The 24148-nt window shown below is 58.4% G+C and overlaps 2 protein-coding genes across 2 annotated transcripts; both read right to left on the reverse strand.

The window, feature by feature from the left end:
* Positions 1-2344: 2344 nt before the first annotated feature.
* On the reverse strand, positions 2345-5641 carry MRPL28 (mitochondrial ribosomal protein L28). Its single transcript, XM_068420214.1, has 5 exons — positions 5321-5641; positions 4949-5101; positions 4475-4609; positions 3727-3813; positions 2345-2739 (listed from the first exon to the last, which is right to left on the reverse strand). Exons 1-5 carry the CDS (start codon positions 5606-5608, stop codon positions 2662-2664), a joined length of 741 nt encoding a protein of 246 aa, XP_068276315.1. The 5' UTR covers positions 5609-5641; the 3' UTR covers positions 2345-2661.
* Positions 5642-5872: 231 nt separating this feature from the next.
* PGAP6 (post-GPI attachment to proteins 6) lies at positions 5873-23142 on the reverse strand. Its single transcript, XM_068420164.1, has 13 exons — positions 23046-23142; positions 18642-18819; positions 16872-17079; positions 16652-16785; positions 15736-16001; positions 14181-14509; positions 13591-13684; positions 12903-13026; positions 12072-12208; positions 9826-10004; positions 9181-9327; positions 8672-8788; positions 5873-8187 (listed from the first exon to the last, which is right to left on the reverse strand). The coding sequence occupies exons 1-13, from the start codon at positions 23140-23142 to the stop codon at positions 7891-7893; spliced, it is 2307 nt and encodes a 768-aa protein (XP_068276265.1). The 3' UTR covers positions 5873-7890.
* Positions 23143-24148: the final 1006 nt, after the last annotated feature.

Consider the following 24148-nt stretch of genomic DNA (forward strand, 5'->3'; position numbering starts at 1 on the left):
ACCGAGGGGACCTAGACAGGTAAAAGCCAGCACCTCCATACAAGCAGAATCAAGCTGTTTGTGGTCAGAGCTGCAAATAAAGAGGTGTAAAACCAGGAGAGGTCTAACACCGGGCCCTGAGCTGTTCCTCCACCCCTCAAGGTAACCTGGCTTGGGGGTATCGTAGCCCAAACTGCCCCGAATGCTGCACGGGGGCTCCCTCCCCACCTCGAGACATCTGCCACTCTGCCCAGCAGAAGGGCAAGCCAGCCCTGCGTGCTTGCAACTCTGCTTTCTCTGACGCTGCAGCACCCCTGGTCCGCAAGCAGAGTTTCCAGCTCTCCCCACACCAGCAGGGTATCTCCACAAGAGCATGTCCTTGGGGGAAGCTCTGGCCACATCCAACATAGGTGCAGGGAAAGGAGCAAGGGGAAGGTTTCTCAGTGAAGGCAGGATGAGAGAATGGAGAGCTTCAACTCGGGATTAACCACGTCCCCAGTAGCTTCCCCATGGAGAAGCTCCTATTGCACTCTTGCAGTGCCCTCATTGGCACCCCCTGCCCCCAGCAGGACAGGAGCTCTGCCCCAGGTCTGGCCGAAAGCTCCCACTACCCCTCTTCACCCAACAAACCTTCCCAAGGCAGCAGATCCTGCAGCCCAGGCACGCACAGGGAGCAGCACCGAAGAACAGTCAGCTTCAAGGACAGGCAACACCAGCGGGGCAGCTGGGGAGGAGGCACAGCCAAAGCTCTCCCCGAGAGATGCGGCACCACGCAGCAGGAAGAGAATTTTACATAACTCAGACCTGCCAGTCCCCAGTACAGAGACAGCTCATAACTGCCCATCCCAAAGAGCCCCCTCACTGCTGAGGGGCTGTGAGGCGCTCGGGGACCTCCCAGGGCTGAGCCGGAGCTGGGCAGGCGCCAGCCACGCTCTGCGGTAGCTGTACGGGCCCGAGAGGCCAGCCCCGCACCGGCCTGTGCCGGCAACGCTACGGAGGGGGGTGAGGACAGAGGCAGTCTGGAGCTTTGCTCAGAGCTGCATTAAAATGCATGAGCTGTGCTAGCCCTAATGATGAGCAGAGCTGTCAAACAAGGAGCTTGTCCCAGCTAATTATCTCTAACGAGTGCAGAGTGTCAGGGTCCCCGAGGAGCTGGGCAGCAGCTTCCCACTCAGCTCAGTTGCAGAAGAGGGAGAAGATAAGCACATGTCATTATGCTGCCCTAGCTACAAAATCATTAATTAGGCAAATGTGACCTTCTGTGCCAGTTTGCTGTTGAGAACCTGCACTCGCCGGAGCCAAGACGTACAGGCAGGCTGGAAATGCCCCAGCCTTTGCCACCCAACCCATCCCCTGCAGTGCTGAGCCTCCTGCACCCGTGCAGAGACAGCACAGCCCGTCCACCAGCCCCTGCCCAACCAGCCTGGGGCTGCCCAGCTGTGCCACACTCATCTCGGGGCTCAAAAAACCCTTGCGAGGGCTCCAACCCATTCCCTGCCCAAAAAGCAACAGAGAAGTCTGATCTTCGTGAAACGCCACCATTTAGGTCACACTCACCCCCATCACCTCCCTCCTCCCCAGCCACCTAGCGCAGCCCCGCAGAGGCTCTGTGCCTACCCAGCAAGCACCTCCGCAGCACCTCTCTCCCAAATCTTTAAGGCAGACGTTAAGGCACAGGGAATTTCTGCTCCCCTGATGTCCTACTCCACGCCAGTGCAGAGGGGACCAGCCACACGCTGCTCTACAAGCCCAGTTTCTCTCTCACCGTGGGTCCTGTGGCTCAGAAACCAAGCCAGTACCCTTGCCCTTATGTGCTAGAGAGGGGGAGCATCTCTCATCCCAAGACATGGTTAAGGTGAAGTCTCTTCTGGGGGCAAGTGACAGTCCAGAGATACGGCTCACACCAGGTCCATGCTGCAAGATCTACGCTTGTCCCTCACCTCACAGCTGTAGGGAAAGGGGGGAGAGGCTGGTTTTTCTCCAGCCAGAAACCCATGGCAGGACCGTGAAGCTTACAGACAACGCCAGCGATACACAGCACTCTTCACTAGCGTGTAATTCTGCTACGTGCTTTTCAGCCCCTTGTTGCCAGACAGGAGCAAAGGCTTGAACACCCACTTCAACGACATTTTTACAAATTTAAAAGTCACCAAACAGAAACAGTGCTGGAACCCAGGGGGTTGGAGCAAGCTGTACGGCCAGTGACTGCGGCCAGGGAGCTGCTGGCAGGCACCACTTGAGGCAGGGGTTTGGGGTCACGCTTTTGGGGCACCATTGTCTCTGCTGCAGAAGGCTGGGGACTGATCTAAGTCACACCACCACCGTGTCCCCCAGTCCCTGCTATAATACACTAATAAGCAACAAGTATCACAGAAAAGTTTACTCGTATTCCCAAAATGCATGTTTCATTTTATACCATGATCAAGCTCTCAACAGCAGCCAACTACTGGTACAGGCAGAAGAACCACATTACGTCAGTCTTACAAGAACAGAAATTCTTCCCTGAGCCCACAGGAACAGTTCCTCACTGAATTTAGGCTGTCATTAGACTTCAGTAACTCCAATGTTCTCCTGGGCACGGTCTTCATGTGGCCCCTTCCCCACAAGCGTGGTTCAGAGAGGACTCACTGAACCCCACAGCTTGATCTGCAGCAGGGTTTTGCTCCGAAGGTTCCTTTCCTTCTACTGCTTCTGCAGTGCCTCTTCCTTCAGTTGGTTGACAAGCTCTTCAGCGTACACCTTAAAGAGCGGGACAGGGTCCTGAAACAAAGCAGAGGGTAAACCACTGGACAGGAGGGAACCTGAGCAGCTGGTTAGGTCTAACGGAGAGCCCAGGGAGCCAGTGCTGCGGAAACGCTAACATAGAACCACAGACTGGCTGGGGTTGGAAGGGACCTCTGGAAATCATCTAGTCCAACCCCCTGCCAAAGCAGGGTCACCCAGAGCATTTAAAACCAGAGGAAGACGCAACCAGGTTTTTTCAATGGCTGAACAAGGCAACCTGCTATGCTGCTCCTCCAGACACAGCTGCTGCTCAGCTCTGTAACCTTCTCTCAGATGACAGGCACCTGTATGGGACATTCACCAGCCTTCCCAGTTCTGCCTGCAGATGAGAACACCAGTGGCTCCCAGGGATCCCTTTCCTTCTCAAAAAGCTTGCCTCCCTCCTCACGTCGCCCTCAGAACATACCCCTTGAAGAAGCTGGCGCCCCACAGGGTTCAGGGCCCAGCACTGCCTCATGCAATTGGTGCTCCTGACTGTTCCATCCCTGCTGCAGCTACAAAAGGAGTCGGGACATCTACGGGAAACGTTACCAAGAGACCCCACCGCCCCAGGAAGCCATTGTGCCCCAGCAGCTCCCTAGTGCACCCTCCTCTGCACATTGCTTCTAACCAGTGAGCTGCAGCGACAGCGGGTCACGAACTGAGTGAGCCCTCAGCTTGTATCCACGTGTCCCAAAGCACAAGTAGTACAGCAGATGGCAACCAAAGGCAAAGGTGTTCATGCAAGGGGGCACGAGTTATGAGCCATCCCCCTAAATATCTCTCCCCTGATCAGGGGATCTGGGTTACAATGCACTTTTAACCCAGCCTCATGTTTTGGGCACCCAAATTTAACCAGGCTCACAGGGCTGCTCAGGAGTTTCGGAGCCCTGGTGCCCTGGCTCAGGAGTGCTCACGTCAGCTGGCTGCGCAGCCTGATGGGGCTAAGACACCTCGGTGGTAGGCACTGCCCCGGGAACTCACCTTTTTTTCTAGGAGCCTCTGTTTTTCTATTGCTTCTTCTAAACTCAAGCCCACCCATTCGGCTTCCTCTTCTGGGATCACAAATTCCTGTGATAAAAGAAGAAGTAGGCAGTAGAGTCTTTCCAGGTGACTAAGATGCACATCCCACTCACACAAAGATGCAATCCAGTAGGAACGTAACGACAGACAAATCTTTAAACACTGTTCCCTCATTTCTAGCAACCAAAATCCACTTCCCCTCTCTCCTTTTCTCTTCGTGAGGGTCCTGCTTCCTCTGATCCGTCGTGTCCACTGCTGTACCACTCCTTTGTGTGGTTCTGGGGCTGTTTTTCAGCACAACTCCATGGACTGTGGATGCTGGGGGTGTTTCTATGCTGGCCACCACCACCAGCTGCACAAAACCAGATGGCACACAGGCAGCCCAGGCTCCTCGCTGCAGCGCCAGTACAAATTCTCACTGCTTGTCAGCAGTGCCAGCTCCTACCAGCTCTGACCATCACTGACCTCGATCACAGCAAAAATACAGGCTTTTGTCTTAGTGAGCAGTACAGAAATTAGCAGCCCACAGAGAGATAAGAAAAACCCAACAAACGATGTGTAGATCTTCTCTGCCCAAACCCTTAACCTTCAACACAGGAGCATTAACACTGGTTTGCACTGTGACAGGGCGATTAGGGCATTACCAGGCTGGACAACCAGCAAACGTGACTGCAGACACTGGGGCAGGAACTGCAGATCAGACACCCACCTGGTACTTCTTATAGATCGCTTCTCTTCTGGCTGGATCATCGGGATGCAGTTTAGGATCCCGCCGCGCAAGTCGCAGCAGCATCGTTCGCTTCAAATCCATCCCCAGCTTCGAGCACATATCGGCCTTTGGAGTCTGGAGAGATAACGCCTGATGTTAAACTGCACCAAGAGAGCAGCTGCTAGAGAGCACGCAGGTCTGTCAGCACGTAGACACCACCAGCAGGTTATCCGCACGCTGCAGAGCCTCTCAGGACACACGTTACAAAAGGGGAAGGATCCCTTGGATTTGTTCTGGAGTTAATTTCATCATGGTTCTGATCGTTAACACCAAGGGCTCCAATCAAGGGGGTATGAAAGGCTGGAAGCTCTAGGCCTGCACCAACACGTTAACAGCAGCAGGTGCCTGCAGGCACTCGGTCCCCCGCCTGGCTGAGGCTGCCGCGCAGCGAGTCCCGCCGGGCGCGGGGCTCACCTTGAGGATGTAGAAGTCGAAGCCGTAGGCCTCGTCGATGAGGTCCAGCGTGCGCATGGTGACGGTGATGGTCAGCGTGGCGTCCAGGATCTCGCTGTAGAACTGCCGCTCGAAGAGCTGCGGCTTCCACGTCTTGGGCAGCCGGGTGGAGAGCTGGGCCGAGACCGGACCTCAGCACCCGGGGCCGCCGCCGCCCGCCGAAACGGGCCGAGCCTACACCCGGGGCCGGGCGGGCCGCCCCAGACACGGCCCCGTGCCGCAGCAGGCCGCTGCCAGCAGGCCCTGGTCGCCCGTGGCCCCCCACCACCCCCCGCGGGGCACCGCCGGCCCGGTAACGCCGGCCCCGGGGTAAGGGAAGGCCGAAGCGCTCACCTTGTCGTTGCGCGCATACCGGAAGCCGCAGATCCAGCCCTCGCCGCCCCAGAGCCCCTCGTGGGCGGCGGGGGGCAGGTACACCGGCACCGGCACGTCCTGCACGCGCTCCCGCGCCCCGGTGCGGGGGTTCCGCCGGTAGCGCACGCCCAGCGGCCGCCAGTGCACGGGCGTGGGCGGCGTGTCGTCCTGCAGCGCCGCCAGGTAGTGCTGCGGCAGCCGCGCGCAGATGCCCTCCTTCAGCCGCAGCGCGGGCCACAGCCGCGGCGCGTACCGGTGCAGCGGCATCGCCCCGCCGCCGCTTCCGCTCCCAGCGGCCACCGCGGCCGGAAGCGGGGCCGCAGCCGCCGCTCATTGGCTGGCGCCGCAGCGGCGAGGACGGCGGCCGGCAGGGGCCGCGCTGCGCCCGCGGTTCGCCCACCCCTTGCGCCCCCTGGCGGCGGCCGCGCCCGCCCCGAGCCCCCCGGTGCCGACCCCAGCCACGGCGGGTCTGCCCGCAAATACCGTTACCTTTATTAAATTATAAAACCTTAAGCTTTAAAATTTACCGTATAAAATAATCACAGCTATTAACAGCAAAGAAAAAAAAAATCACCATTTTTTTTTCCCCCAGACACCAGAATTCGCGCAGATTTTACCCAAAATCATTAACGCCCCCCTCCCGCAGGCGCCTTGTGCCAGGGCCGACAACTGCGGGGCAAGATGGGGGGGCAAAAGCAGAATCTCAGTGATCAAACACAACATAAACCATCACACCCGCGGGGTTTCTTACCCTGAAGCTTCTCCCGCCCCGCGGGGTGAGAGCCCCTGAAGGGCCCGGCCAGGAATTATTGCTTTCTCCGGTACCCAGCGGTGCCCGGGCCACACCGGCAGCCTGGCATGGCGCGGGGCACCTGCCACAGCCCCCAGGCCACAGCCTGGCATGGCTGGGGGCACCTGCCACAGCACCCGGGCTGCAATGCTGCTGTGCAAACTCAGACAGGGGGGAAAAAAGTGCCTAAAATCGATAAAAGTTGGAGGAGCCCCACATCCCTCCGCTCCCGCCATGCTGCCGGTGCCATGGATGGCAGCAGCAAAAGGCAGGGGACGTGGGGGACGTGGGACGAGGGTGTGGGTGAGCACCCTTTGCCCGTCCTGCGTCTGCTTACAGAGGGGGAGTTTGCAGGGGCAGGGGAGGGAGAGGGATAAAGTGCGGAGCTGAGCAGAAGGCTGGGCGCTTTGCGAAGCAAAGGAGTAACTCCGTTTCCTATAAACTAGGAGACAAATCCTTCATGAGCAGCTCTTTCCTCCCCAAAGCCACCTGACGGGGGGTGCCGAGGACGGGCTCCCAGCAGCACACACCAGACCCACCACAGCTGGAATAAACCAGCACAGAACAACGTATTTGAGCCCTTATCTATAGAATAAGGACGGGCAAAGACAACTTGCCTGGTTGCCAAGTTTCTGCCCTTGCTTTCTGATGCCTGCGTGCCCTATGGCAAGGCTAAGGTGAGACAGACACTGCACGGGAGCCCGCAGCCGTCCCGGGAGCCCACGGCGATGCTCCTGGCTCGGGTGGGACACTGCCGGTGGTCTCAGATCAGCCGTGACCCCACAGCACCCCCAGCCTCCGAGGCACAGCAGGCTGGAGGAGCACGGGGTGTGCAGCTCGGATGCCATCCCGGACCACCTACACTGCCCAGGCAGAGCTGCGCACGTGCCGAACCCCCAAACGGGAGGAAGACGGTGAATACCTGAACATTGAGAGAGGAAGGGGACAGCGCAGCAGCCTGGCTCCTTCCAGCTGAGCTAAGAGGGCTAAAGTTAAACTTAGACTAAGCCCTGCGCTGCCCTGGGTTTCACAGCTCGGGGCAAGACGCTGCTGATGCCTCTTGCATGTCCCCAGATGGTTTTTTTTTTTCACATTCCTGCAAAGTCTGATCCTGAAGCCAGGGCCCATGTCCCGGCCTCGTTCTTACCCCCCCAGAATCAGGACTAGGTAAGAGCAGCACCGCTGTTTCATGGGGAGAGAGGCCCCAGATCCCTGCAGAGACGCCGGCCAAGGGCCCAGCGCACGCCGAGATCAGCTCCCTCCCTCCCCATCAGCACCAAGGGCATGTGGCAGCATTTGCCCCCCAGATCCAAAGAAACCCGTTCTTCTCTTGGGTTCAAATGCTGATTGCAGGATGGCAGGGGAAATCCCTGTCCCACCGCCCTCTGCTAGGACAAGGTGTGCAGGGAAGAGCCTAGCAGCCAAAGCCCCAGCTCCAGCTCAGCATGGGCTGAGCCAAAGCCTCATGGATGCAGCAGGAGGGGAGGAAGGGTTGGTGGTTTCCCCCAGGGCCATGGGGAGGTGGGGGACAGGCTATTCCTTGACCTAGAACCATGAAGAGCCTGCCCCATCCCAGCAGAAAAGCAGAGGTGGCCTCAGACTTGCCTTCACAAGACAAGCCCACCATCTTAACCTTTAAACCTGGTCCATACTGTGCCCTCCCAGCACGTAGAAGATTGCTGATGTGTGAGAAAGGGGCAGCCCAGGCGAAGAGCAACCTCACCAGCCCCTCACCTCTGTGAGCAGGAGCTGAGCAGTGTCAGGTCACTGCATAGAGCTCCTCACGGTCATTCTGGCAGATCTGATAGCGACAAGTGAGCTTCTGTGACCAAGCCCAGGGCTTCTTATGCTTGTCCCGAGGAGGAAGCAGGAAAGCAACGCTGCAAGCCACCAGCACATGCCAGATGCTGTGGGTGTAGTAATAGTTCTCATTGGTTTCCATGAATGCATACACTGAGATGGCGATGAAAGCCAAGGTGATTCCTGGGAGGAGGTAGAAAACCCAGCGCTTCCACGAGGAGGGGTAGCAGTGTCTGCGCTTCACTCCGTGGTAAACCTGGAGGTGGGAGAGCACAGAAGGGTTAAGCAGCCCACCAGAAGCTTAGGCAGGGGAAAACAGCAGCGCTGCCTGACCCAGCAGCATGTGCCAGCCTCAGAGTGTCTGCGGCCCCTGAGGAATTCATCCCCCTCCCTTCTTGGGCCCATCTCCTGTGTGCCAGAGTTCCCATCCAGCTGTGGCACCAAAGCCCAGCGCAGACGCCACAGCTCCTGCGCAGGGCACGGCAGCAGCCAGCTGTTCTGGGACAGCCCTCCAGCCGCAGGCACGTGCTCAGCTGGAGCTGTGGCAGCTGGACACGTAACCAGGGGACTTCTCAGTGGGATGGAAGGCGAATCCCTTGCCCTGCCCTCCCTCCACCCGGGCGTCTCAAGGAGATCAAGCTCTCCCTGTGGGTGGGCTGGAGCCTGGGGTCTGCTCTGCCACCATCAGTCTCCAGAGGGGAGCTCAGGGCAGCAGGTCCTGCCTGCCTGCCTGTACTCACCCACGCTGCAGTCATGATGACGAGGGCGAAGAGGCAGGGACCCATCATGTTCCACACCCCTCTGCGGTCCAGCTGCAGGGACATGGCAATTAACAGGGTCCCCAAGACAAAAAGGACCTGGGAATGAGACACCACCGCTATCACCAGCGGCTCATCTGCGGCCAGAGCCCAGCCAGCCGTGCCCGAGGCAGGGAGAACCTCACCTCCCGGCCACCCAGCCCTGCGTGCGTGTGGCCCTCAGGAGCAGCACCTTCCAAAGGAGACACCAGAGGACCCACAAACCTTTCCCACAAATCTCAGTCCCTTCAGGCCCAGGCCCTACAAGCACACAGGTGCACGATCCAAAGCTCTATTGGTTTAAATACCAGGGTGGCACTGGGTGACAAACAGGCTTTGTCACCCGGCTGGGCTGTGTCATCAAAACACAGCCATGAGAGGGCTCAGCGCGGCCGCCCGCGGTGTGGCTGGCTCAGGTCCGGCCCTGCCACGCAGGGTTACCTGACACTCACGTATTTCAGGATCTTCTTCACCCGGGACATGCACAGGATCGTCACCCAGATGGACACCACGGAGCCCAAAAAGTCACAGTACTGTAGTGTGTCGTAGTCCATGATGCACATCACCGCGACGCCTGGCTGGTCACACGCGTGGTAGAACTAGAGGCAGGGACAAAAGCAAAGGCTGGCGTGAACCCAGCAGCAGCACACGGCTTTCTGGGAAGGAGGGGCAGGAGAAGGCTCAGCCCACGGCAGCCACCATCCCTCCTGGCAGCGCCTCCAGGAAGCTCCACCAACCCACCATGGCATTACGGAAAGCAGATGAGAGCAGCTATCGACCTGCACCCTCCCGGCAGCAGCCGAGAGCTCCTGGAACAGCACCCTTCAAGTGTGCAATGCTCCAACCCCATCTCAGCTCCCTGGGGTCCCACCCCCAAACACGAGCACCCGCAGTGTGGGTGGAAGAGCCCAGTGAAAATAACACTCCTGCCAAGCTCTAAAGGGGCAGGACGTGTCCATAGAGGTGCTTGTCCAACGATCCTAGAAGCTCCTTGTTGAGGTCTAGGATGGACAACTCCACCAAGGACTTCAGTCCGATGCAGCATCCCTGATGCTCAGGGGGAGCTGGCAGGGGACCCGACCAAAGGCAATCCCTACCGTGGAGAAGAACATGGTGTAGGTGTAGACGGAGGCCTCCACCAGGTAGTAGCGATAAACAGCAACTGCTATTGCCGGCAGGAACATGAGGTTGCTCAGGGTGAGCAGGAGGGTGGCCAGGTTCTGCACACCGATGGATTGGGCCTTGGTGTCGTCCGTGCAGCTCCACCCGCCCCAGCCTGCGGAGCAGAGAGCCTTGTGTGGGTCTCGCATGCCCTGCCTTGTCCTCCCGCAGCACCCAGCGGGAGCCTGGGACTCCTCAGAAGAAGCAATCACACCCCAGGACTAACTCCTGGCTTCCTCCTCCCTGCTCCCTCAGCCACTCACACCCCTCTTCTCAGGACAGTCTCGTTACTCATCACATGCTCTGCTGTGGAAAGTCTTGGGGAGCCCCAGCAGAGCTCTGTGGCTGCTCTGTGGACATCCCCCAGGTTGTCCCCACGTAGCAGGGGCCACTCTACTTACAGTACGGGTCTGTCCAGGCTGGTGCTTTTCATCCCTACAGTAACTCAACACACAGGTTACTTGTGGGTGATACACTAAGCGTGTGAGGCTCAGATGCTTCGGATGATGGTGTAAGATGGGTGCAAGATCCCTACAGATCCCAGGAACCAGGGTGGAGAATGATCCACAACATCGAGGAAGCCATCGGGCTCCTGTCCTACCTCCTGTCACAGCAGGTCAGCCTGCAAACCCAGCTCAGGCTGCTCTGGGCCTTGCCCAGCTGAGTTTTGAGGATCCCCAAGAATGGAGACCTGGATACTGTGCAAAGCTGAACAACGCTGATGGGACGAAATTTGTCGTCCTGGATTTAGTTGGCAGTTTCCTTGCTGCAGCCCTTGTCTGCGGCCTCTTGCCCTTTCCCTGCGCTCCCCCACAAGAGCCCGGCTCCAGGGGCCCTGTAACCCCCATGGGCAGCGCAAGGTGTGATTCAATCCCCCTCCAACTCCTCCAGGGTGACCAAACCCACCACCTCTGCCCAGGGTGACATCCAGGTCTGCGCGGGGCAGGTGGGAGCCAAAGCTTCCTAAAGGACAGCGCATGTTCTAGGCCTGACACGGGGGTCAACTCCCAGCCTGCTGATGGGATATCAAGGGCTGGGCTGAGACAGTCTGCTACAATCACAAACCTGCCTTTTCTTTTTTTTTTAATTTTAATTATGTTAATTGAAGATTAGGATGCCCATGCCCTTCTTTTGGGGAAAGAAGGTCAGAAGGAGGCAGCCTGGGGACATCCTGGCACCCCGTGGCCAACAAGCAGAGTCCAAAGCAGGATCCATCCCATTACAGCACCCCTAGAAACCACGGCAGCAGCTCTGCCCCTCCTGCGGGCTCCCTGCCAGGCCGGGCCCAGGCCGGCTGCTTCCTCCTGCTTATTTCTGGGTCACAACTACGCAGATGGGGCATTTTGCTCCGAGTGGTTCAGCAGAAAGCTGTCCTCAGCCTGATTCCCTAGTTCCCCTGGGGTGCTCTGAGCTTCCCAGAGCCTGCCCCTCCTCGGACAGGTCCGGACGCTGTTCTCCACCTCGCTCCTCACCGTGCACCCGCGCTGCAGCAGAGAGCACGGACACCCTGGCTCGGGACCAAAGCAGCAATGAACCACGTTCTGCCTTGTCCTTCTGCCGAGGACGGGTACACGTACGCACCCAAGCACAGCAGAGCCATCATCTTCCCTACACCACTGACTACCGCCCAGGCTTCTCATCCCATTAAGATAATTAGCAGCTGACACAGATGTTCCTTCTCCAGAGGCGCCTCTGAGCCTAAGGGCTGGCCTGTGTGCTGGCTCCTGGCAGGAGACAGAGCACCCCGGCACGGCACGGGCAGGGACCGCAGCCCGGCCTCGTCGCAGCCTGCACCAGGACCCTACGGAACAAACCGCCCTGAGAGGCGGACGCTCTGGTGCTCTGGTGCCTGCCGGCACCCTGATCCCTCTGGGGATGCTCAGAAGCACCTCTCCAAGCCCGGGGGACCCCAAGCTGGAAGCAGAACTCCAAGCTGTCCTCAGCCCGATTCCCCATTTCCCCTGAGGCACTCTGTGCTTCCCAGAACCAGGGACCCCTCAGGGAAGTCAGGATGCTCCCAAAGGCACCCCGGGTGCTGAGGGCTCTTTGGGCAGGCGCCGTGACCCCAGGCTGCTCCTGGCAGCCGCGGCAGACCCCAGGCTCCCCTACTCAAACACCACCACTGAGAAACATGGCCTCCCCTTGGGAAGGACAGCAAAGCTTCCCAGGAAAATGCACTCACCAGCCTTGCAGCTGCAGCCAGCGTAGAGGTAGCCGTGTCTTCTCAGGAGGCTGCACTGTCCGTACGGCCCACAGTCATTGAAGCAGGGCGTGAGGTACGCGTAGACGGTCACTTTGGCTTCTGCGGCGTTACATTCACTGCAAGGAGAGCAGGTGGCCTTGGTACCCCGGTCCCTCGGGGCAGCCTCGTGCCCAGGGAGCACTCTGTGCCGGAGGATCAGGCCACACGTGTGCGGGCAAGCTCCCAGCTATTTCGGGATCTGCTCCATCCCTCCCAAGAGCCAGGAGCAGGCTCGGCTCCGTCTCCACTCGGATTGCCAAACCCCTGTGCAGGCAGGAGTCAGCTCTCCCCAGAACCCCCCAGCAGACCCCAGCACCCAGGACCAGCATCACGAGCACCATTTTACAGCGTGTGCTCAGCCCCTTACACAAGGAACCAGCAGGAAGGCAAACCACAGGAGTGTGGGCACAGCTGCCTGCACCTCAGAGACCCCTCAGAGGAGTAACAGCAGCATTTTCCTTTACCAATTTATCACCTCAAAATCCACCTTGGGAAGGCGGAGCTCATCCAGGAGGGCTCTGCCACCCGCAGACTGCACAAGACGTGCCAGCTCGGCACCAGCCAAGATGCTCGGGTGCTCACAGGAGAGCAAGTCGGCACTGCCACCCACCTCCTTCCCCCTCTGCAGCCACGGCTTGCCCCTACCACGTGAGATGAGCCCATGGTGGTGAGGACAGGGGCTCGGTTTGGCTCACGCGAGCCGAGGGTAGCAGGACGTGGAGGCCAAGTGCTCTGAAGCAGCCCCAAGGCAGGACGACACGCCAGACTCACCCCTGGCCCTGCGGGCAGACAAGCTGCAGGGAGAGGAACCAGTCATCCGTCTGCGGGTACAGGACGATCAGCGTCGCTTCTGCAGAGGACGTCCTCACGCTCAGAGGGTAGCCCTGGAAAAACGCTTAAAGAAAAGAGGGTGCTGTGATGTGCCAAGGCTCAGGGAGAAGGGCCCACAGCAACCCCAGGCTGAGACCGACTGCACAGGAATCAGATGCTCCTGTGGCTCCTTGCTCCCATCCTCAGGAGACCCAGGGGGATGGAGAGGACCCTTGCTCCTGAGACCCTTGTTTTTTCTTTCATGTCAGCTCTGGGTACCTGCCTAGACAGCACAGGGCACCTGGAACACCCTGCTTGCTTGGCTAGCCCTCCAGCGCAGAGGTTAGCGTCTCTGCGCACCACCAATGCCTTGACCATCCCCAAACCTCCTGCCAACAAGGCTGGAAGAGCCCCAGCTGGTAACCAGACCTCCCTTTGGTGGATGCTAACTCCTGGTGCCAGACTAGCACCTGCACCCCAGCACCCTGGGCACGTGCCAGCACGAAGACCTCAGGAGGGTTTGTGCCAAAATCAGCTTCTCTGGGACACCCTACAAAGCCCCGAGTCAGTTAACAGCTGGCGAGGTCTAGAAGCAAAGCCCTGCGATGGCACTAGCTGAGCTGGCGGCGGGTTCTGGCGTCTCTCGTACCTGTGCTGCAGTTCTGCGTGGCGTTGAGGGACAGCACCGGCGAAGCAGCACTCACACACGCTACCACGGTGGCATTGGCCAGGCTCACGGATGTCTGTGCAAACAGAAGAGTGTCCCACGTCAGAGTGCCCCGATGCCACCCCCCTGATGCAGCGTCACCTCCCACGCTGCCCACGATCAGCAGGTGACACTGAATCCTGCAGATCCAGGTCACCCATCAATTCACCAGCTTCAGCGCGAGCACAGGGTGGCAGGACATCTTGCCTCGGGAAGGCAAGAACCAGCCCTTGTGATGAAGCCCAGCTTCATCGTCAGCATTTCAGGGGGCTGGTTTTGGGGTGTCACTGTCTGGGAATCTGCAACTCGGGCAGGAAACTCCCTGGGATTCCCTGCTCTGGCATCTGAATTAGAGTTGGCAGGTGGGACACGCTGAGAGTGGCTAGAACAGGCTCAGTGTTTTGTGACAACAAAATAGAAAGGGAAACAGTCCCACCACTACCTACAACCCCTGGAGTTTGCCCACAGACCAGCCCAGGAGCAGGGACAAAGCCCCTCAAAGGGCAGACAATGCCATCAATGAGCCTCCGCACCTTGTTAAGCAGGAGGCTGATGACGAGGGAACCCCCGCTGTCCATGCCAGTGTTCAGGCTGAGGAGGAGCAGGGTCGGGGAGACGGAGCGCACGGGCACGCTGGGACCGTTGAGGAGCCTGTAGCGCACAGACACCACGTCCAGGTCCTCACGGACGACGGGCTGGTTCTGCAGACAGAAGCTCCTCTGGTCGGACGCGTTGCGTGAAGCCTCTCCTGTAGGCAGAGCAGGGCTCCCTGCTGCTCCTGTGCTACCTGGTCTGGGACCAGTGAGGCTCTGGTTTAGGCTGCTGAAGTTAAGGACTGAACTGGTACTGCCCGGTCTGCAAGCTGTAAGGTAAAAAAAAAAAAGGAGAGGAATCAGCACAGCCAGGACTAGCACCTCATCTAGGCAGGACCCCAGCAGCTCCAGACCTTCAAGTGACAGCACAAACTGGGGGTATTTCAGCTGGTTCAGGCACTGCAGTATTGGCCACAGCCCCGAAAGGCACCAGCTTTGCAGGGGGGACTCGAGCATCAGCATCCACAAGCTGGGACACTGATGAAAGCCAGACAGTGGGTGGAAGCACCTCGGGGCTGCGAGGGAGGGGAGGGGGAACAGAGGAAGGGATAACACACACCATCGTAACACACTGACATACCCAGGGAGTATTTGCTAGCCAGCGACAGAGCACAGCACTTGGCTGTCCCACAACCACAGGCTGCCTAGAAGTCTCTACCAGTTCCCCAGACCTGAGCAGACAAGGCTGAGCCGAAGAGAGAAGCTAACCCAACACAGCTACGGGCACGTCATGGGAGCTGGAGCTGAACATGGCACTTGGAGTCCCACTGCTGGAGCCCATCCATCGCTCCCAGAAACTTTAGTGCTCTCCTCTAACACCTCGGCTGCCAGTGCCAGGCCCTCCAGCACATGGGATGAGGCTCTGCTTTGAAGAAGGGATGGCAGAACCCCTAGCAGAAGAAAAAACTTTTAAAAATGTACCTCGTTGCTGAGCTTCCAAGACTTCAAGAGTTAAACAGGGATCATGGTCACGCAATAAGAGCATGCAAAGGTGCCTATCACAGCCACAAGGACCTTGTGACCTCTGGAGTCACAAGGTGTCACCTGAAATGGTGACATCCCCTCACTACAACACAAGATGTTGCCCCAAGTAAACATCTGTGAGATGGTTTCCTGACCGTAGCCTGCTGATGGCCAGTTGATAGTCAACATATCATTACAGTCTGGCGCATCTACCCAAAACTATTCTCCCCACCAGATTTTAAGCCAGCTATTGCTTCCCAAACAGCCTTTGGAAAACATCATTGCTTCAGAGGCCCTGAACTTTCCAGGCGTTTCCAAAACGGGCAGCATCATCCCTCGGGTGAACGCTAGAGCCTTCGCATTTGACCCCAAAGCAACAACTAGGTCTCAGCCCTCAAGGTCATGCCCAGGCAACCAGCACGCTGGGGAACACAGGCCACTACAGCCAGCCACCCAAAGGCCCAAGAGAGACACAACAGACACAAAGTTCTCTTTGGGCCTTCCCATAGGGCTAGAGAAAGTGGAAGCCCACCTGTGAACGAAGCCAGCATCTCCACCGACACACTGGCATTGGCAGCGCCGAGACTCTCCACCATGATCTGCAGCCACTTCTCCCAGGGGGGCGAAGCCAGGGCCAGGCTGCAGCTTACGTTCCCCGTGCAGGTGACGATCCTCTGGAAGGACTGGGGCAGCGTGATGGAGCCCAGCACCACTCGCACAGCGCACGCTTTCTGCTGGCTTGTCACGCAGCTTCGCAGCTCAAACCGCATCCCCGCGGCGTGCTTGGGAACGAAGACCCTGCAGGAGGAGGGACCAGCAGCTTGCAGAGCTTGTGCTCTCAGCACAAGCCAGCCACGACCCACCACAGCCCCCGGGGCTTTGTGGCAGAACCAGTGTCACGGTTTAACCGCAGAATACCCCTTTGGGCAGCTGGGGTCGGCTGGCCCGGCTGTGCCCCCTCCCAATGTCTTGTGCACCCCCAGCCCACTCGCTGGTGGGGTGGGTGAGGAGCAGAAAAGGCCTTGGCTCTGCGTAAGCACTGCCCAGCAATAACGAAAATATCTCGGTATTATCAATACTGTTTTCAGTACAAATCCAAAACACAGCCCCACACCAGCTCCTGTGAAGGAAATGAACACTATCCCAGCCCAAACCAGCACAACGATATTGCCCTGGTTGGTGGTGTGAAAATCCTTCCCCAGGCAAACATCTCAAAGAACTAAAATTCCCGCAGCTGAACCTCTAAGACCACCTGGAAAGAGTTGGAGAAGGGCTCTTGTGTGCTCCCCGTGCAAACCCTACCACTGCTGCAGGGAGCTCGGCAAACGGGCTCAGAGACCCCCCAGCTCCTGCCCTGCATGGGAACAACAGCGGCTTCCCCTGAGCAGGACCCCTGGGACATCCCACCCCCACGGCCCCAAGCCTGCCCACCCGCTGCTCTCACTCACTTGACATGCAGCGGCTTAGCAGGCGAGGCGATGGTTTGGGGCATTGCAACCCCAGGCTCCAGAACGGGCATCTCGGTGAGCCTGAGCACAAACATGTCTGCCTGGAACATGTAGGGGCACGGCGTGGAGAAACCCTGCGGCAGGGGAGAGCAGAGGGGTCAGCTGTGGCGAGACACGCTGGGCAGAGAGCGACGGCTGAGAACCTCGCCAGGACCCTCACCTTCACCTCAATCCTGCCAGCAGCCTCGGGGAGGTGGGCAGCGATGAACCAGTCTCCGGCGGCGGGGCTGGTGACGTTCACAAAGGTGGTGTTCTGCACGGCGCTGCTCAGGGCGATGCTGATGTTGTAGGAAGGACGGACGGTCGCGTTGGCAGGAAAGCGAGTGCCCAGTGGGTTAATTACAGGAGGGGCTCCGTAGCGAAAGTGCCTGAGAGAGAAACCAGAATGTGAATAAATTGAGGGATGTAAAGACACTGGCAGGATAAACTGGGGTACAAACTCATCAGTGGACACCCAGCTGGGCCTGAGAGCGGAGGGGGAGTGGGCTGGAAAAAACCCCCGTTTCCAAGCAGACCACAGAGCCGCCACTTCCATCTGCTGAGGACTGGCTGCTGTTACCTTATCCGGGATTCATTTAGAGATTGGTTTAACTCAGCTGCTTATTAAGATAAGGATTTACATGGTTCCATCCAGCCTGAAAGCAAATTTCCTCACTTCCTAAGGTTAAGCCCCAGCCACAAGACTACTCCTGTTTTACAACCATCAGCAAATTCCCCACATAGGCTAAATCGTCAGCGAAGAGCTTTGATTTTCTGGCTAAGATCTGCATCTTCTCTATTTCCTCTTCTAGGAGGGCGAGCAGACAGACTAAAAAGATGCTTACCAAGGAAGGTCCATGTGACCCACCTCAGTACACCAGCACTCCTGCTTCCCAGATAAGCAGCCCAGTGTCTGAAGTAGCAGAAAAGCAGGCAGCGAAGTAACACGCGAGATATTTATTTGGGCAGCCAATCTGGCATTTAATTTGCTCGCTTTTGGGCTGCGCTGCAAAAGAACGTAACAGGCGATATGTTATTAACCCCTTTGAGCTTAGCTGGGCTGCTCTTCCTTTCTTAGGGTATCATTTAGCTGTTGCCTTGTCCCTCACAGCCCCAAGCTATTGGGAAACCTTTCTGGGAAGCAGAAAGTAGGAAGATCATCTGTGCCAGGCTGCTCTGGAGCCACTGAGAGTGCTGGTCTGTGCTCAGGACAGACCAGGGAAGCGCAAGCCAAGCAGCTTCAGCCACTGCCGAGACCTCTGTGGAGCGGGTGCCAGAGATCCACGTGTCTCCATGGGCACAACTTGCCCAGGTCACTTGGTACCCTCCCAAGACACAGCTCAAAGTCTTGCAAGTTTTTGACCTCAAACCCTCCAACAACTCAAGTACTGCTTTAAGCAGCATTTCTTTCACTGGCATCAAGTTTGCAATCTCCTCATGCTCTTGTGGCTGCAGGACTCTGCATTCTTCTCCTATCTCTGCTCCACACACAGCCACATCCCTCCCCAAGTGTTCCCAGTCTCTTCAGTTCCTCTGTACTGGGGAATTTGTCCATCTCCAATTGGTTTGGGTCCTCTCAAGCCCCTTGGTATTCCTGACACATCCTTTGGTACCATGTGCAGGATCCTGCCAGGCACAGAAAGGTCCAAGAACACCTTTGCTCATGAGCAGCAACACCAGCCTCACCATGAAGCTCTCTCCAGTGTTTCTCAGGTGTCTCTCGGACACCACGTCTGACAGACAGCCCCAGATCCGCTGGTGACGTGAACATGAAACACTCCTACAGGTTTAAACACAGATGTAGTGACAGTACATTAAGAAACTATGGCTGCTGCAACCAGGGAACAGACGCCCAGCCTCCTGCAATCAACCAACCGCAGCCATGAGCAACCAGGACAAGAGGAGGACAGGAAGCCCATGTGGGTCAGCACGGGCACAGGGACATACATACACTGTGATCTCCATGTCGGTGCACTGAGGCCCTTTCCCCCGGGACGCTTGCAGGAGCCAGCGAAGCAGCACAGTGTCTTCTGGCACACGGAAGTGGAAGAGCTTGGCGTTCCCATACCAGCTGTAGAAGGACAGCTTCTGTGCGCTCTGAGAGAAGTACTCGGAGACGTACAGGGAGTCTGAAAGAGAGAGAGCACAGCGGTTGCTGGGTGGCTGCTGGGGGCAGGCTGCAGGGCTACACCCACCCGCAGAAGAACACGGGAGTTTTCAGGTTGCTGGAGAGGAGCCCTTTGTGTCCCTCCTTTCTCATCCCAGTCCCACCAGGTACGTGGTGATCCATGTTGTTCCTCCAGCCAGAACCACCCACACCCCTGCTACAAAACCATCACCCGGAGCCAGAGAGCACTAAAAGATGCCCTAACTACGCTCTGCGAGGTGTCCTCTGAAGATGACAGATCACCAGAGACACTGGGAAGGAGGAAAAGGTCAGGAGAAAAAGATGGCACAAGAACAGGTGATGGAGTAGGCAGCAGCAAACCCTGGAGCAAATGGTGCAGAGCAGATGGGTGCAGGTAGCGCAGGGGTGCCCTGGGCTCCGGCAGCAGTTTGTGGTGCCAAATGCCAAGAGCTGTGCCCTTGTCCGTCTCTGCCGAGCGCACAGGCTGATGCTGTCGGTCTCACACAGCTCAGGATACAGTACTGCGCAACACGCTGTCTTCCTGTGACACGCCAAGTGATGAAAACCCACGTGCTGCAAACCTAACTCTGCTTTCAGACGTACCTTCCAAAGTCTAAAGGTTTTCTTATCTGGAAGAAAGGCTGCTGGGACAGTGAGAACAGCCCTAGGGTAGGCTGAAAGGCCACGCAAGAGGACAACAGCTATTCAGTCAAGTGTCATCAGGACTAGCTAGGCCCTCCATCCACCCCTCTGCCCAGCTATGCTGACACATCACCCCCAGCCCGCTGATAATTTCACCTGCAGCATTATGTGTTACTGTTATTGTCAGTGAGAAACCAGCCAGACTGCAACTCAAGGATGGAAAAGAAACATCACACCAGGGTTGGGAAGGGGGCAAAACTGCACAGAGACAGCGGAGCCAAGGCCACCCAAAAATAAGGTTCATAAAACTCAGCAAGGGGGGTAGAAGAAGATGGCTTCACATCTCTGCTGAGTCCTCCCAGACGCTCCTTTTCTAATCTGAAACTCCCTGGAGCGGGGAGAAACCGTGGCAGCTTTCAGATGCAGAGTCCTCATTTCTATCAGGGGCAAGCGTGGTTTAACTTGCCTTCCTCCAATGCTGCACAGGGTCGTGTCGGAAACACAGAGGACCCAGCTGAGCCTAAGAAAGATGCCAAAGAAGGAGGAAAACAGTCCTCAGGCAGGACCAGAGCCTTGGGATGTACTTCGTGCCAAGAGGAACCTAATCCTAGCAGGAACTACGATTCATGCCCCAAAGCAGGACGCACACCAGCCTGCACCCACGGCACTGCAAAGAGCCAGGAACGGTAATCACGGGTTTAACTCCCTGGCAAATTACCAAGCCGAAGCCTCCGGGCACCCTGCAAACCCAACAGGGAAAGGAGGAAACAGGAAAGCAAGAAATACCAGCCACGCAGGCCGAGCGGAGGGCTCGCTCGTGGAGGAAGAGAGCGGCCGCCTCGCCTCGCCGCAGGGGCTGCCCCGGCCGGGCGCCCACGGGGTCCGGCCAAGGGAGCAGCACTTGCAGGACCTTAATGCACGGGGCCAGGCGAGGTCATGGGAAGGGTGAGCCTGGAGCAGCCCACAGCCCGTGGGCAGAGCCATCCCGCTGCGGTCCCCACGCCGGGGTTACGCTGCTCTCCAGGCCACCAAGGAGCAGGGACCACAAAAGGGGCTTTTCAAGCAAAGGCTCTCCAGCTGCGACGGCAGCACAGTGCGTGGGCTCCTACGGACAAGAGCTGGCTGCGATCCCCTACGAGCCCAGTTACTCTTCACACACAGGAGCTACAGAAGGGAGCAGTCTCTCACCAGCGGCGTCTGTACCCCTGGCTGCACTCCACATGCACACGGCATGTTCGTTTCTGGAAGCCCATGGAGATGTTTGGACACAGGACAAGGGTAGACAGACACAAAGCGTGATGAGAGCCCTGGTCCTGCTCAACGCAACAGGTCCCATCAGACAACCTGCATGGGGATAAGCCCTCCTGCCTTGACGTAAGCTGCTCCAGCCTCACCGGCTGTCAGGCCCTGCACGGCCAACAGCCACGGTCACCACTCGTCCAGCACGTCCTCACAAAGCTGAATCATTATTTATGTTGGTTTTGGGGAGGAGAGGGCAGACAGGCAGGCTGCAAAATTAAAACCTGAAGCAATCAGTGGTGGCATTTATTAAGGACCGGTCAATTATAGAGGGGCAGACCTGCCCTGCCCATGTGCTGCCTGTCACCAGGGGAGCACCAGCTGCGGCTCTACCGACAAAACGCCGGCACGGCCAAAGTCCGCTCGCAAACGGCTTCTTGCGGCGACGATGTGCCAAGCCCCCCTCGCAGGCTTCGCCGTGCCGGGCACCCGAGAGCTGCGCCCAGGGTAAGCTGACTCCCAGGGCACCCTCAGCCTGCGCTGACACGGAAATACCACGGGCAGATAAACCAAATATCAGCAGAGAAAAGCCAGAAAGACAGGTCACGGGCGGCGAGGCGTGTGCTCCTGCAGCCCATTTGCATTGAGAGAAGCGTACTCTAGTATTTGCTGGGCTCTGTACGTGTCTGTCCCTATTCATTATGCTCTGAACCAGCATGGCAACACCTGGAAAGTCCCACTCGCCTGTCCCATGATGTCCCATGATGTCAAACAACCCTTTAAACCGAGCAAGGGAGTTGTCAAACGGATGTCGTTTCCGTCCTCTCCCATAGAGATTTCACATAAGCAGATTTCAAACATGTTATGCAAAAAAAACAAAAGTGTTTTTAAGACAATAAACAAAACACGGAAGAATCACGGATGCAGAGAGGAGACGCGTTGTTTGAATTTCAGAATGAAGAGCCACCTGCAATAGCTTGGATGTGTTTGTCCAAAGATGATCTCATGGTAGTTTTAGGAAATGATACCTTGACTGCTGGTTGCAGGGCAGGGCTTCCCATCAAAAGGATGAAACCCGCATTTCAAAGCAGACGCTGTCTAAAGCTACAGAGATGGTGATCAGTCCAACTCAAGAAAAGACATGGCTACGTGGCAGGACGCTTGGCCGTTTATAATGTAACGGAAACCCTGTTCCTTTAGCCTGGGTCAAAACCCCATCTTTATTCCAGGAAGAGGACCCCTCGCTTCCCTGGAGAGATGCTGATCTCTCTGGTTCCCAGACCTAACCCTGCGGAGGCATTCCCCCAGCCGGCAGCACGGCGCCGAGGCAAACCAACCACCACACCTCAAGCGTGGGGTAGCTCTCCAGGTCTGGGAACCCAGCTAGCAGGATGCCAAAGGAGGGTGGGCCTGGGGCAAAAGGTCATCTCACCCATGGGCTCCCTGGAGCAACCTCCACGCTTTGCAGACTATGAGGAAGTGATAACCACCATCAACAGCAGATAGCCACTGCCGGCACAAGCCTGCCTCCGCGACGGGGTGAAGCAGGCAAACAACCTCACTGCCCCAAAGCTTTCCACCCGCTGGCTGCCCCTCTGGAGGGGGAGGCACGGTCCCCAGGGACCACAGATCCCCGGCACCACCGTGAAGAGCATCCCACTGCTCTGCCGAAACCCCCACTCCCACCCAGCTGCCTTGGTGCCCTAGAAGTAAAGTAAAGTAACCTCAAAGCAAAGCAAAACCAGCAAAACAGCCACCGCTGCCACAAATACAGCAGTCACCCCTCTGGGTCCGGGCCTGACCTCTCCCTGCTCTGCAGCTCCCAACACAAGAGCTGCTTCACTGGGGACGGTTCATGGAGCCCCCCCCGCACTCAAACCGCTCGGGAAATCACGAAGCCACCTCAAAGCCACCTCAAAGCCACCCCTGGCAGGAGCTGCGGGACTCAGGGCTGCACGGCAGACAAGTCCCCGCTCACTCTCACCTAACCCACTTGGTCTCCCACCGCTGCCTTTGCCCTCCGGGAACCCCGCCGGCCCCCGAAGCCCCCCAGCCCGGCTCCTCTGCCAGACGTGCCCCTCTGTCCCAGCCCTGGCCCCCGCCGAGCATCCCCAAACTGCCCCCAAGCCCCCCCCGAGTATCTCCGCGGAGCATCCCCGCAGTGCCCCCGCCACATCCCCCGCGGAGCATCCCCGCAGTGCCCCCGCACATCCTCCCGAGCATCCCCCAGAGCATCCCCGCACGGCCCCGCGCCCCCGAGCATCCCCCCGAGCATCCCCGCACAGTCTCCGAGCATCCCCGCGGAGCACCCCGCAGTGCCCCCGAGCATCCCCGGCGGGCTCTCACCGGGCCCGTCGCGGTGGCCGCGGCCGGCGGGCAGCGCCAGGAGCTGCAGGAGCAGCAGGAGCAGCAGCCGCAGCGGCGGGCCGGCTCCCCCCGCCATGGCCGCCCGGCGCTACCCCGGCGCCGCCGCCCGCCGCCCGCCCCGCAGCGCCATCGCCGCCGCCGCCGCCCCCTCCCGCTTCCGCCGGCCCGCCCCGCCCCGGCCCGCCCCTGGCGGAACCACCGCCCCCGCCGGGGAGCCGCCGGGACGGGCCCGGGGGAGCCCCCGGGGAGACCGGGGCGGGTGTGGGGGCACCCGGGCCCGGGGCAGCCCTAGGCCCCCCCTTGGTGAACCTGGGCCCTGGGGCTGCCCGCAGGGCGGGGGAGCCTTGGGGGGCTCGGGCGTGGGGCCTGTGGGGTGCCCAGCTCCTGGGGGAGCCCCAGCACCGACCTGGGGACCCACCCCCCATCCTGGGGACCCCCGTGGTCCTGGGGAGGTCCTGGAGCCCTATCAGCGCCCCAAGACCCCGGATAACCCCGGGGAGCCCTGTGACCACAGAGACACCAGATGGTCCTGGGGTCCTCCAGCACCCTGGTACCCCAGGAGGTCCCCGAGAGCCCCAGGAAAGTGACTTGGGTGGGGGCTTAAAACCCCCGGAGCACCCTGGACCCATGGGAGAGTGCCCTGGGGAAAAGGGGGTGGTGGTGGTGGTGGTGGAACCAGGCTGCTGCCGTGGGAGACAGCAGCCTTGCGGGTTTGCTTCCCAGTGACACGAACAGAAAGTGAGACAAGAATTTGAGATCAGTTCAACCTGAAATCACAAACACTAACATGCCTCAGTCGTAACCGAACAGCCGGAGCTGCCCACCGTGCCCTAGCTCAGAACTGAAATGGTCTGGGTGGCTTTATGTCTCTTTCCAAACATCAGCGGGTGTTAATTATATCTAATGGCAGATCCGTTCAGGGAAAGACAACTAGCAGAGGACCTCTGGGAGAAGCTACACATCCGTAGAGAGTGAGTCAGGGGAGGCTCAGCCCTTCAGTCTGAAGGGAGGTTTTATACTCATCCCTAGAAAGTCTGGTTGCCTTCTCAGCTCTCCCGTACCTGCCATGTTCACAGGACTCA

Source organism: Nyctibius grandis, chromosome 30 (assembly GCF_013368605.1).
Source record: "Nyctibius grandis isolate bNycGra1 chromosome 30, bNycGra1.pri, whole genome shotgun sequence".
Lineage (NCBI taxonomy): Eukaryota > Metazoa > Chordata > Aves > Nyctibiiformes > Nyctibiidae > Nyctibius > Nyctibius grandis.